The sequence below is a fragment of the Rhinoraja longicauda genome, chromosome 20 (assembly GCF_053455715.1).
Source record: "Rhinoraja longicauda isolate Sanriku21f chromosome 20, sRhiLon1.1, whole genome shotgun sequence".
Lineage (NCBI taxonomy): Eukaryota > Metazoa > Chordata > Chondrichthyes > Rajiformes > Arhynchobatidae > Rhinoraja > Rhinoraja longicauda.
In genome coordinates this window covers 28,467,472-28,482,580 of record NC_135972.1, presented here as the reverse complement: position 1 = coordinate 28,482,580, position 15,109 = coordinate 28,467,472, and the positions used below count along the sequence as shown (strand labels likewise).

The window sequence follows — 15,109 nt, the reverse complement described above, 5'->3', positions numbered from 1 at the left end:
TGGACTTGGGATTTCCGGCATTATAAAGCAGCAGCTCTACCAGCTGCACCATTGTGCGTGCTTCTTAAAGGTTATAAAATACTTTCTACCTTTTAATGTTTTATCAGTTGAGCAGAAAATAACTTAAATCCAAACATAAATTTAACCCTACCAGAAAGTAAACTTGATCAGCCTATGATAGAAAGTTGAAGTCAAGTGTTTTAAGTATAATTGAATTAAAATAAAATTGTGATCTGATGCAGCTTGTGGGCAGAGAAATGTTGCTCCACTTAATTGAGCATCTGGTTGAAAATTATGGAAAGGATCCCACCATAACTGAGATAATAAACAGTACCCGGATTCACATCATGCCATCCATGAATCCAGATGGTTATGCAATGACTGATCTAGAACCAGCATGTTTGTCTTCGTCTGGCAGGTAAGAAACCGTTTCGTTAGTTGTTTTTTACTTGATTGGAATGTGATTGATTTGCATGTCAGCATTTGTGCTTATTATTCCTTTATTACAATCTTTTCCACATCTGGTAGGTGAAATAGTGTAAAACTTTCAGTTTTAAAGTAACGTGTGTGTGTGTGTGTGTGTGTGCTGGGGTACGGCAGCGGTCCACAGCCCTCAGAGCTTCTGCCACACACGGCCCTCCAGGAGCACTCTTGACTGGCCTCCCTCATTCTACATTTCACAGTGTTGCTGCTATCTCAGATAGTGTCCATGTCCATTCACAATTCATGTGTAGGAAGGAACTGCAGATGCTGGTTTAAACCGAAGATAGGCACAAAAAGCTGGAGTATCTCAGCGGGTCAGGCAACATCTCTGGAGAAAATGAATTGGTGATGTTTCGGGTGAAGACCCTTCTTCAGACTAAGTCTGAATAGAATTGTGTCTATCACCATTCACAATTCACATTGCTCACCATCTTCGATTGTCTAAATTGGCTTCCAATTATCCAACGCCAAGCAAAAACACACTTGCACTAAGAGACACTTCAAGAAGCTAAGTGCGTTTATTTGTCACCTGTATTGGATATGAACTGGAACAATTACATGCTGCAATTTTACAGGCATATTAGACACAATAACAGTAACAAAGAATATGCAATAAATGGTCAGTTATTCTAATTAAACACAACCATGATAGTGCCAAACTCAAAGTACATGGAGCCACCGTAGTACTGCAAAGTACACAGTGGTAGGGTCCTGAGGTAGAGTTGTGGTTAGGGTTGTGCCGGGTGGTTCAAGAACCTGAAGGTTGATAAGAAGAAGTTGTTTTTGAATCTAAAGGTTAATTATATTTGTCCTTGAGCAAAGTCTTGGGAAAATAAGATGGGAACTTTAATTTAAAGACGATAATGGCATTTCAGAGACTTTTGGATAGGTACATGGAAGTAAAGGGAAGTAAAGGGCAATGGATCATGTGCAGGCTGATGAGTTCAGTTCAGCTAGGCATTAAAGTTCTTCCAGCAGTTTGTGTCTATCTTTGGTATAAACCAGCATCTACAGTTCCTTTTTATTACACCTAGGCATCATGTTTGCACAAATATTGTGGGCCGGATAACCCTTTCCTGTGATGTACTGTTCTATGTTCTTTTCAATAGAATTGAATGCATAACTTCACAAAGGTTGTGTTGTATTTCTCCAATTGAATTGACTGCAATAGATATATGAATTTTAATATGACAAATTTAATCTTCTCAGAATTTTTTGCAATTACTGTCATATAATTTAAGAGTTCACATCAATGATTATCATTACTGCAAAATTCATCGTTGGATTTGAAGTTTATACAAAGTGCTTATTGCTGTTGGAAGCTGGCTGATCTGGGTATTTTCTAAAGTGAAAACAAAACACTTTATTGAACTTGTTGAAATGATAAAGAAGAATTTAGGAATGTTATTTACTGCCACAATGGATGCAGTTGTCCTGAAGAAATCAATCTTGCTGGTTTTCTTAACTGGTCAGTTCTAACTTTTGTTGTCTTCCACCTCAGACACAACAAAGCAGGCATTGATCTGAACAGAAACTTCCCCGATTATCTTCAAGAGAACAAGTTACCGTTGCAACCAGAAACGAAGGCAGTATTAAACTGGATTTTGAATGAAACTTTTGTTCTGTCCTTGAGTTTGCATGGGGGAGCTGTTGTAGCCAGCTATCCATACGACAGCTTTAAGGGAGGTAATGTTGCTGACACATTTGCCTGTAGCTTCAAGATATAATTTTCTTCACAGTCATTAACATTGCAGCGGTCTAAATACAGACGATAGAAAATATTTTTTGAAGATTCATTTAGTGTAAAACTGCATTAATCCGATTGTTTGAAATTCCTAATTGTTCCATCATCTGGTTCACCACAGGCTCATTCCCACACTCCCTTTAATGCACGAGGGCCCTGGTTGCCACACTCCCTTTAACACACTAGGGCCCTGGTCCCCACACTAACATTAACACGCTGGGGCCCCGTTTCCACACACCCTTTAACGCACTAGGGCCCTGGTTTCACACCACCATTAACATATTAGGGCCTTGGTTTGTGTGCTGCCATTAACATGATGGGACCTGGTTCTAAGGGGGTATGGGGAGAAGGCAGGAATGGGGTACTGATTGAGAATGATCAGCCATGATCACATTGAATGGTGGTGCTGGCTCGAAGGGCCGAATGGCCTACTCCTGCACCCATTGTCTATTGTCTAACCTACCTTAACACACTGGGGCTCTGGTTCCTGCGTTCCCTCTAAACAAAGAATATTGGAACCCTCTTTAAATTAATCAGGACCGCAGTTCTCAAGTTCGCTTTAAACTTAGCAAGGCACTGTTTTCTGTGCTCATTTTAAACTCACCATGGACCCTGTCCCTGTGCTCCTTTTAAACTTGACGGTGCTTCAGTTCTTACACTTACTTTAAACTCACAATGGCTTCCTTTAAACTGACCACATTCCCACACTCCCTTTGAGCTCATTCGTGCCCGGTTCCTGTGCTTCCTTTAAACTCACCAGGGCCTCGGTTCCCATTCTCCCTCTAAGCTCACAGTGCCCCCCCATTTCTGCACTTACTTTAAACTCACTGGCTTCCTGGACCCTGTGCTCCTTTTAAATTCATGACCTCCATTCGTGCGCTTGTTTAAATTCACAAGGACCCCTGTCCTTACTCCCCTGAATGTGCGCTGGGCATGATTTATGCATTCCCTTGAAACTGAGAGCCGCTGAAATAATTATGATACTACAGTATAAAATCTAATAAAAGTGAATTAAAACGTGTTGGTATATTTGTAGGGAATAACTTCCAATAGTCTGAAAAATAGGCTTTTCTAGCGGTACCATGTCCTAAGCATGCATACTGGGTTAAAGGGGTGATAGATACCAGGCCAGTTGAACAATCTAGAGGCCAATCTGAAGAGATTTCAATTGTTAATTAGATAATGTGGAATAAATAAAACTTATGTTATTGGTGGTGTGAAACCAAGTGTTGATCACAAAACTACTGGTCTGTTGCAAAACCCTTCTTGGGATAGGCTTACTCCGGGTAAAGAATGTGCCTACTTATGATTCCACTTTGAGGACTGTACTCTACGTTAAGGACTACAGCAATAAAATTATGTTAGAATTGGATGAGAAACACATCTGTTAAAGAGCAGTCAGGCAATAAACCCTTGACTTGCAAGCAAAATACCACATCTTGTAAAGGGGCATATCAAAGAGCTGAAACTGCTTATAATAAAAATGTCTATTTTTGATGTCCTTTGAGGTGGCCCTACTAACTCTGGTTTGTGTCCCTCTGCAAAATAAATCGGTAAACAAGGCGACAGCAAATGTCCTGATGATGATGTCTTCATTCATCTTGCAAAGAACTTCTCTTACAACCATGCAGGAATGTTCTATGGAGATGAATGTGAGAGTTTACCAACTTTCAAGGATGGAATTACCAATGGAGCTGATTGGTATCCTTTTGAAGGTAAACTATATGCAGCTAATTATTTTTTATTGACGACATAAGAAACTGCAGGAGCTGGAATCTTGAGCGAAAAACAAATTGCTGGAGCAACTCAGCAAGTCAGGGGACTTCTCCACTTATTCAGCTACCACAATAATCACCTCTGTCCTTTGTCACCATCTCCTCCCTTCTCTGTCCCACCTGACCCATCTGCCAGTCAACTACTCCTCACCTGATCCACCTATCATTTGCCAACTCTTGCCTCACCACTTCATCTCACCTTTCTACCAGCTATTTCCCCTCATATCCATCAATCTGAAGAAGGGAGAAACAAGGAACCGCAGGTGCTGCTTTACAACAACAAAAAAAGCTACAAAGTGTTGGAGTAACGCAGCGAGTCAGGCAGCATCCTGGAGAATGTGGATAAGTGACGTTTTGGGTTGAGACCTTTCTTCAGTTTGAAGTCTGTCTTCAACCACCCCCCCCTCCCCCTCCCCCTCCCCCTCCCCCTCCCCTTCCCCCACTACCACCACAATTAGCCTGAAGAAGGGTCCTGATCCCAAATACCATCTATCCATGTTCTCCAGGGATGCTGCCTTTCCCGCTGAGTTACTCCAGCGTTTTGTGCTTTTTTAAAAATTAGAAGGGTCCCAACCTGAAACATTGTCTATCCATTTCTCTCCACGGATGCCGTCTGACCCGCTGAGTTCCTCCAGTAGTTTATTTGTAAATGGCACACTGGTGCATTTCACTTGCCCATAAATGTGAAAAACAAGGAAAGAGTGGTTATGGAATGCAGGTTTGCTAACTTTTAATGCTTCATACTTGTCTCTACATATTGATTTTAAACAAGAACTTTAGACCAATATTATTTAGCATTATCAAGTAAAAATAAAACATGGCAGGATTTTTCTCTGTCTCGGCTACTACAGATGTAATGATAAAGGGAACGCTATATATCCAGTTTGGATTTATACTTGTACTGCTAACTCTTTTTGAGGCAACCCTGCTGTGTGCTTCAAATGAGTCGAGGCTTCATTTAAATGTGGAAGTAAGGATCTGTTTCAGAAGAAAGTAATGAAATTCATCGATAAAGCAAGGCAGGCATTGACCATCCCTATGTCTCTACAGCTGCTGCTTGACTCACTGAGTTCTACAAACAGTTTGTTTTTTGCTCCAGATGCCAGCCTCAGCTGTCTCTTGTGTCATCAGCTCCACTATATTTGGATTACAAACAGCTGCACGCAAGACCCTGAAGGCAATTGCTGGGGAATTCTATGACATTTTAAGGATTTTCCTTTGATGTGGATCTGGGTAGTGCTGTGTTACTTCCAGCTGTACATCTTTACACTGGGAGGTTGCCAATTTTCTGGCTTGAAGATCCAACACTGGTTAAAAAACTTTCCCATCAGATCATCAGGAGCAAGCCTTTGATTTGGTCCTGTGTAGAGCAATATCTCCCCTGAATGCCTCTCTTCCCCTATCTTGCGACAATGTAAACCTCACTCTTTTCTCACTTTCACAACAAAGGAAGGATCTTCGTCTTGAAATGTTAACCCTGTTTCCCTCTCCATAGTTGCTGCCCAACCAGCTGAACATTTTCAGCAATTTCCTTCTCTGTACCATCTTTTCAATTATCATTACCTCAAGTTGAGCGTATTCATTCATTTCACTCTTACAGGGACACAATCAAATGTCCACAGCTTTGATGAAAATAAAGCTTGTAATGGTGTATTGGTGGGAGATTTTATTTTCTTTAACATATTTATCTCTCACTTCATTGATTGACAATTGAAGTGAGATAAGTAAATTCTAAACACTGCATAAGATATTATTAAAAGTTACTAGATGACCCATGTTGGGTTCCCGTTGTTACTAAAGGTTCTTTAGTAACTTGTCAATTTCTTTGTTGAACTAAATTAAGGCACATGTTGCAATCAAAAGCGCTTGAACAATTGGTTAGGCAGAAAGCAGCCAAAATGACACACGATAGTGCAACAATTTGAACGAAACACGACCCGTGGACCTTTTGGGTTCCCGTTGTGATAGCGGACCCCACTCCAAAAGTGCACAACAAGATCCCAGGGTCTATCCGAGGCTGTGGCGGCTGGGGAGTCTCCCTCGGGGCTGGGGGCGGGCGAGGGGGGAGAGGAAAGGGGTGAGGGTGCTGCCCCCGTTCATCCTGCCGGCGGCCATCTTCTTTGAACTTCTCTCTGCCGCCGCGCTGCACCACGGGTGGAAGGTCAGGCGCAGGGCACGCCGGGACGGGCGCCGGTCCTCCCCGCACAGGTGTGCTGCTGCCGGGCCTGGCAACCCTCCCCCAACTGCGCAGTCGCGGCTACCGGGCTGTTGAAACTTGTCCCATTCACAGTATAAAGTTCATTAAAGGGCCTGTCCCACTTAGGCGATGTTAAGGCTACTGCCAGTGACTAGGCTGTCGCCGAACGTTCGCCGGGGTGCCTTGGGCACGATTGTGAGGAGTCTTCAATGAATCGTAGCGGATCTCGGCGCGTCGCAGAAATATTTTCCAGATAGAAATTTATCGGCGACAGCTGGCTTGTTGCCAGGTATCGTAGCTTACTGCGGGCAATGTTGCATGCTGTCCCCAGGTTTGCTAGGTTGTCACAGATGCATTTAGAAGCACATAATATTAAATTAAGAAAAGGCATTTGAAGATACCAGAAGATAGTTTTGTTTAACCAATTTATTTACCGTCAGGACATTTGACAGGTAGATTGGAGGAGACAGTTTGACGGTCAGGTAAGCGTGGGAATTTTGCGATGTTTCCGAAGACAGTGTAATCTCTTAGCCAGGTTCTAGTTTAACAAAAAAAGTAACTTGTATCGACCTGACTCGGCATTGTTGTGGTCATTGGCGTAGGGTAAAAGAACATTTTGGTGATCTGCTACGACTTTGACAGTCGCCGGCAGTCGCCTTAAAAATCGTGTAACTGGGACAGGCCCTTAAAGTTTATAAAGTGAATTACTTTTAAAATATAATGAAACTTGATACAGCACACCGCAGGCGAATGGTGAGTAAGGTGCCCCTAGTGAGAGGGAACGTATACAAAGAGCGCACGTATACAAAGAGCGCACGGACAGCAACCGAGTTCACGATTGAACCCGGGTCTCTTGTGCTCAACTTGCTGTACCACTTGGAAATAGAATGTGAACAACGGGCACTTCAACCTACAATGTCTGCTCTAAACATGATGCCATGTTAAACTAATCTCCTTTGCCTGTACGTGATCCATAATCCCTCCATTCCCTGCATATGCATATGCCTGTCCAAAAGCCTCTTTAATGCCACTATCACATCTGCCTCCACCACCATCCCTGGCAGCGTGTTCCAGGCATCCATCCATTGTAAAAAAAAAAACTCGTCTCCCACATATCTAAACTTTTTTCCCTCTCACCCTAAAGCTGTGTCCTCTAGTCTTTGACAATTCCACCTGGGAAAAGGGTTCTGACTGACTACCGTATTTATGCCTCTCGTAATTTTATATACTTCTATTAGGTCTGCCCTTTGCTGTCGATGTTCCAGAGAAAACAATCCAATTTTTTCCAACCTCTCCTTCTAGCTAATACTCTCTAATCCAGGCAACCTTGTTATTCACTGGCAGGGTCAAAGTTTACATAAATGCCATAAGAATATTTTGTTTCTTGTTTTTAACCTTGTTTTTAGGTGGAATGCAAGACTTCAACTACATTGTGGGACAATGCTTTGAACTAACTATCGAGCTATCATGTTGTAAAAATCCTCCAGCATCTGAATTGGAGAACTTCTGGAATGAAACTCAAATCTCCCTACTTGATTTCTTCCAACTCGTTCATTTGGGTGGGTGTGACACCTGTACTATTTTTGCATATTGTGTGATAATAACTAATAATTAAGATATTTGAGACTGGTAAATATAAATTAATCTTTGCATGAATTGCATTGATTTTAAATTTAAAGCACAACATCATCACTGTATTCAGCATTTTATGCAATCTGTGACAAAATTTGAGCTACTGCTCTTTATTGTAAGAAAATAACTGCAGATGCTGGTACAAATCGAAGGTATTTATTTCACAAAATGCTGGAGTAACTCAGCAGGTCGGGCAGCATCTCAGGAGAGAAGGAATGGGTGACGTTTCGGGTCGAGACCCTTCTTCAGACATTTTGTGAAATAAATACCTTACTGCTCTTTATTAGTTGGTTGTAAGTGTTAAGGGGCATGGAATTTTAATTCAATTGGTATTATTAACTAGACTGAGTAGAATTGGTTTTAATAATTGTATGATGTGTAATACTGCACTCAGGAGGCCTTCCTACGAATATGAGTGCTACAAGGAGTCATTATAGCAGTGTAAGAAGTTAGATATCTTATGGACAATTCTACTGTACAGGGAACTGGGGAAAATCCACTAATGAATCATCTGAATCCTTGGTGTTGAGTGGCTGCACCTGAAAGTGGGTTTTAGGTGGGTATCAATGATGGTATTGGGATTGGTTTATTATTGTCATGCTTACTGAGATAGAGTGAAAAACTTTGTTTTGCTTGCAAATCATACCATATATGAGAATAATCAAACCACACTCGAGTACAACAGGTAATGCAAAAAGTCAAAGGAAACAGAGTGATGAAAATGGTGTTACGGCCACAGAGAAAGTGCAGATAAATGAAAAGTGCAAGAGCCGCAATGAGGTAGATTGGGAGTTCAAGGAAACGTCCTTATCTTATGAGGGATCTGTTTGAGAGTCTGATCACAGCAGGGCACTGGGATGAGTGGCTCTAGGCTCCACTATGACTGACATAGAGTACCTGCTCCACATTAACCCTCCAACTGGACGTTGAACCAGTTCCTTTTGGAACCTGCTGTTCATTTGTTTGACTGCACAGATCTCCTGAGTTCACTAGCCAGAAACCGCTAACAATTAACTTAGCAATGGAAGCTGACACAATAGGAACTATTTCAGAATCCTATTTATTAACTATAACTCCACCTTCAACACCATAATTCCAACCAAACTCATCTCCAAGCTCCTGGACATAGGAGTGAACACTCCCTTCTGCAAGTGGACCCTTGACATCCTGCCTCAGAGACCACAGTTACTGGAGGATAGGTGACAAAACATCCTCCACGACAATTCCCAACACTGGTGCCCCACAGCAATGTGTTCTCAGCCCCTTAACTATACTCCCTCCCTATGCCATCACTCTTGTGCGGCCAAATTCTGCTCTAACTCTATTGACCAGTTTGCAATGCAAATTACACCATTGTAATGGGCTGGATTTCATACAATGATAAGACGGAGTACAGAAAGGAAATAGAGAAACAAGCAACATGGAGCAACTCTATATTCTGCACTGTGGTGGTTTTTCTCCTTGCACTGCCTGGTGTAGTTGTCTATAAATTGATTGTACTCTTGTGTAGTGTGATTTGGCTGGATAGCATGCAAACACAAGTTTTCCCTGCAACCACTGTAGCAGTGTTTGCATGCTATCCTGCTACGTGGCAGTAATAAACTATTACCAATACAAAACGCAGCAAGTATTGGAAATCTGATTTGACTGGATAGCACGCAAACACATTTTTTTTTTCACTGTATCTCAGTAAACGCAACAATAATAAACGATTACCAGTACCAAACGGAACAAGTACTGGAAATCTGAAATACAAATGAGAATTTTCAGCGAATTCTCAGTCCTTCAGAAATTTACTGTGAGAGCGAATCTGAGTTAAGGTTGAACCTCTACAGTTTTGGGCACGTGTGTACCAGTGCTCCAGTAGCAGGGGAGGTCTGATTGCAGATCACCCTGCTTAGCCCTGGCTCCACTGCAGTATGCTGAGCTCACTACAGTATCAATGCTGTAGCAGGCAGGTGTTCCCATTGCATTGCTTCCAGACTGCTGGCTATAGTTTACACCTTTGGTCATTGAGATGATTTTCCAAGTTTTAATACTTATTTTTTCATTTGTATAATTAGAATAGATTTAAGATAAGAAGAAACAGAAACTAATCTCAAGAGCGTATGTTGCCGAATGGAGGTTCCAAAAGGATAGGAGCATTACCCATTCTTGTGTGTACATATACATTCATACTCAAATGTAGGAATTAATTTAGGTTGTAATTGGGGCGTACATGACACTGCCATAGTTAAACAATACATTTGGAGGATTCCAAACCAATAACAGAAACTATATATTTATGGTAGAGTTTGGCTGCCTCAACTAATGACGTTCTTGGCGGCTACAGAAAAATATACAAGTTCCATCATATCTAAGGTTTGGATTGGGATTGATGCTAATCTTATACAAAGCCTTGTAAAAGCAGTTGTGCTTTACCAGGGAACATATAGTAATCATTCTGTCCACAAATGAATGAAATTGGTTGTGACTAAATTGATGTCAGCCATTCTACACACTAATATAATTTTGTAATTTATTTTTAAATAATTTCTATTTATGTAGGTGTAAAAGGACAAGTTCTGTATAGTGATGGTAAACCCATTGAAAATGCAATTGTAAAGGTTCAAGGCAGGAATAACATCAATCCTTTTCGAACAAATCAAAAGGGAGAATATTATAGGCTTCTGTTGCCTGGAACACATATCCTGGAAGTAAGTTCAATTTTATTATTCCTGTTCCCAGCTGCATTGAATATGCTTCTCATCTCTGGCCCTTGTCCAACTATCAGCCTATCCAAAGCCCCCTCACCTTTATCCACCTATCACTTACCAGGCTCTGTCCTGCCCCTTTTCTCTTCCAGCTTTCCAGAAAAGGGAAATTCAAATATCTTTCTACTGAGAAGACATGGTTCACTCAGTCTAATCCTCTCACCAGTTGAAAGGTTTGTAGTGAGCTAAAAAAAAGTATTCAAATTGTGGGCAACACCTCTTGGTTATAGTGTCATATAGCACAGAAACAGCATTTTTGTATCAAAAGAATTTCTTATTTCCTTATTCTCATTTGCCCTATCATGCTCATTAAGCTATGTCCAGATTTAATTGATTTCATCGGGATGTATTTTTTGGTGGTAATAATGAAACCAATTCTTGTATTTTTTTCTCTTCCAGGTCACTGTGCCGAAAGGTCATTCACAATCAGCCCAGGTGGAAGTTTTTGATAAAGTATCAAGTTTCTCTGCTTTGGTCGTTAATTTTAATTTCTCCGTCACCTATGAATCTTCAACAACTGAAAAGTATCAAGATTCAAACATAGCCAGCATAATAGAACAAAACATCATTCTTTTAATCTCTTCCGTACTTTTCCCAGTTTTATTCACTTTTAATTCATTAGTTAAGGATGTTTCAACGTTGTAAACATATTCTGCGACCAAATTAATTTTCAAGAGACCCAATCAGGATCTCACATCCTCCTAATTATGCTTGTTAACATAACAATCAAGAAGGCAAAAAGGTGAACGTTTTGATTTTAATCATGCTTCAGTCAAATTTCAGCTAAATGGTGAAATGTATGTCTTTACACAGTATTACCACATACTTAACATGGTGGTATAAATGAAATACTATTGATTACAAGATCATGCACTTGCCTGCAATGTAAAGAGACTCAGCCATCTACCATTGTCTTTGTGTTGGCAAAGTTACCAACCATGATTTTCTATGTATATATATATTTATATATGAGCTAATGCGAGGTTCTACTTTATTAATTGTCTTCACTCTTCACCACCGCTCAAGCATTGAAGACAAAAGAGATTACAGGTGTTGGAATCTAGAACACAGCAGGGGCAAAATACGTAAGATGGCATTTTGGTTTGAGACCCTGCTTGACCAGCTGAGTTCTTGTAGCATTCTGTTTGCGCACAGGTATTCCACAATTTATGAACATTAACAAATACTATAATGCTGTTGACTCTTTGCACTCTGCATCCTTGCCTCGCAAGACTTTGTCAATTTCTGCTCATGAAGCATGTTGTGAAACACTTCTTCCCAGGCCTTTATTTTTTCATCAATGTCACAGAACTTTGAGATTGTACCTAAACTAAAAAAAAGCACAAGCTGCAACTATCAATACTAGGTTGGATGTAATTGGTAGGTGAAAAAGATGATCATTTACTGGACATTAACTGCTTGTGAAATCCTGCAACCTAGATAGTGCAAAACAATATTTAACAAGCAAAGTAATAGATAGTGCCCAAAATCTTATCCCTGGAAAATGCATTGTGTATTACCAAAGGTATAATCTTCAGAAGACCAGAATCGATAGCACATGTCCCTGAGTTTGGTGATGATCCATATTAAAATGAGATTGTTATGGTAAGGTTTAAAAAAAACAAGGGGTGATGGATCTTCTGAAATTGCCTAAACCTTCAACCTTCAGCATGGCTGCTGTGAGGATTTCAACAAATATGCAAACCTACATGATATCTGTCTTATTGTGAGAGGCAGCAACATTTTCTAAAGCGTCTAAGACACATGATTAAGGAAGATGACTATCCTCAGAGGATAGGGCTCTTTTGGAAGAGGAGACCCTTGGATATGTTCATCTCCATGGATGAGAAAACTGCTCCAGGATTTAAGATAGCCAAAGGTTGCCTTATTCTTCATAATACAAAGGATCACTGTAATCTTAAACTCCTCTTGATACGCCACAAGGAGAATCCAAGTGCTCTAAAGATGAATATTCTAGTTTTGTGGAGATCTGACACAGTACCTGAGTGAAGACCAGAGATAATATTATGTCACTTCTCTCACTCTTCATCGAATGATATTTTACAAGGAATAATCTGACAACCGAGCCTTGCTCATCATCAACAATACTTCTGGATATCCAGTTAACTTCAAGAGCATGGCTAATAACATCCAGGTGGTGTTTAGCTCCCAACACCTTGTGATTGTTACAAGTCATGGACCAGGGTGCTATTATTATGTAAGGGTCCCTACTTTCAGTATGTCATTTGGAGCCCAACACTAATGACACTCCAACCAGTCCAGAAATTTGGAAAAGATAGAATTTGGAAAAGCATAGCATTAATTGAGGCCGCATGATAGAAAATGCCATGGTTTATTATAAGGAGATGAAAAAGAGATTTCCTTAGATTTCCATTGATACCTTCTTCATTATCCCCCCCTGGAACAGCAGCAGGATCAATATTTGCTATCAACAAGCAAACTCCATCAAACCTGACATCACCACCACTGCCATCATCCAATCATCAATGACAACTATGTCTCTACCATCACCCTAATACGCAAAACCACCACTACTGCTTACATATCAAGAATCAGGAGTAGGTCACTCCATTACACGAATTCATCATTCTGTCAGACCATAGCTGACCTAATTGCAACCTCTTCTCTGTATTCATACCCACTTACTGTAACATTTCCCCCTCTTGCTTATCAAGAATTGGCCAAAATTCCTTCTTTCCATCATTCATTATTGCATGGGTTACATTATCCCAAAGAAGATTCTGCTTTCACTGGCATTTGAGGAAGAGAGTTCCAAAAATTCATGAGTTTTAGGATTTTTTACTCTGTATATATTAAGATACTGATCCTTCTCCTACCGGAGGATGTATCTGTAACACTTTTAAATCTAGAAAGTAAAACAACTGCAGATGCTGGAAATCTGAAATAAAATGGTAGAAAGTTTCAGCAGACTGGGCAACATCTGTGGAAAGAGGAACAGAGGCAATGTATAACCAAAGCTGGGAAAGAGAAATTGTTATTTTTAAGTTGCAGCAAAGGTGGAAGACAGATGGATAGGACAAAGGAGATGTACCTAATAGGATAATTGGGAACACGTACACTCACCTGTCTTCCCACACTCACCTGTCCACCAAATTCTCTTCTTCTTTTGCACACCTATTCCATCTCCTCCCCTCTCCCAGCTGATGCCATCTGTCCATAATCCCCACCATATTCAGGTCCACCTGTCACCTACCAGCCTCTGCCCCCACCCCTCCCTTGAACTGCTTTCCTCTGTCTCTCAGTCCCAATTCAGGAGCTGAACCCAAAACATGGACTTGCATCTTTTGCCACCACAGATGCTGCTTGACCTGCTAAGATTTTCCAGTGTTCTGTTTTTTGTACCTTGTGTATTTCCTTTGGTAAGTTCCCAGAAAGCTGCATTGTGTATATTTTTATTATCTTAATCTAAGATAATGTTAATAAAATTATAATTCATTATTTTAATACCCATGTCTGCAATTTTTGAATCTTTGGCTCTGGAGACATTGGAATTAATGGAAAACACTATCGTGATTTGTGAATTTTCAGTTCGGAAAACATTCTCCTTGAACACGGTCTTTTATATTTGGAGGACTACCTGTATCTGTACTTGTGTCCACAACATACACATCAACAACTCAACAGTCTTCTTGAAAACCGTCTCTCAAGCTCATGATGACTTCCATCACCATCTCCATGATCTCTTTCACGTCAAACCTAAATATGCATTTGTTTAGTTTTAAACTTTGTAGTTAAAGGGCTTCAACATGGAAACAGGTCCTTCGGCCTACTGAGTACATGCTGATCATTGATCACCCATTCACGCTAGTTCCACTCCCTACGCACTAGGGACAATTTACAGATAACCCTTCGAATTAATCCAATTGTCCAATTAACCTAACAACCCGCATGTCCTTGGGATGTGGGAAGAAACCGAAGCACCCACATGGGAGGAAACCAACATGGTCACAGGGAGAATGTGCAAACTCCACACAGACAGCACCTAAGGGCAGGATCAAATCCGGGTCTCTGGCACTGCAAAGCAGCAGCTTTACCAGCTGCAACACTGTGTTGCCACTGTGCATTATTGTTCCTTCATCTCTGGGTTAAAAATTTGGACATTTCCACGCAAAGGGACTTTGGGAGCTCCATTTCCATTGGCTGCATGATAACTGAAGATAACTGAAGCTAATACCGTCACCTAAGTGGAGTATGTAATCCACTATTCATTGTTACTCTGCATTTGTACCCTTCGAGCATTTTTCCTAATTCGCATTGGAAGAGATCTGATGCGTGATTTCTAATGGTACATGGAGATTTGGTGAGTCAGTTTATTCTAAGTGAAAGATCAGCATGAATAAAATGCCAGAACTAATTTTATGACAATAATAAATGAGTAAAGCGTAACCCATTCAAGACAAATAGCGTTGCTATTTACCCTACTGCTGTTATAGGTTTCATTTCTATCTTGTTACATTTTAAAAATAGATTGAAGTGGTGAACT

General features: G+C 40.6%; 1 protein-coding gene across 2 annotated transcripts in view; it reads left to right on the top strand.

Annotated features, from left to right (window-relative positions):
* LOC144603684 (carboxypeptidase M-like) overlaps nucleotides 1-14,007 on the top strand; it is a 44,466-nt gene extending 30,459 nt beyond the window's left edge. Inside the window, exons 4-10 of one of the 2 annotated variants that reach the window (XM_078417307.1) lie at nucleotides 243-418; nucleotides 1,985-2,169; nucleotides 3,790-3,942; nucleotides 7,606-7,758; nucleotides 10,379-10,527; nucleotides 10,677-10,757; nucleotides 10,984-11,091. In XM_078417307.1, coding sequence (XP_078273433.1) covers nucleotides 243-418; nucleotides 1,985-2,169; nucleotides 3,790-3,942; nucleotides 7,606-7,758; nucleotides 10,379-10,527; nucleotides 10,677-10,754 — 894 coding nt within the window. In that variant the 3' untranslated portion in view covers nucleotides 10,755-10,757; nucleotides 10,984-11,091. Of the gene's footprint in view, nucleotides 1-242; nucleotides 419-1,984; nucleotides 2,170-3,789; nucleotides 3,943-7,605; nucleotides 7,759-10,378; nucleotides 10,528-10,676; nucleotides 10,758-10,983 lie in introns of both variants that reach the window. The other variant, XM_078417306.1, reaches the window with a different exon arrangement.
* Nucleotides 14,008-15,109: the final 1,102 nt, after the last annotated feature.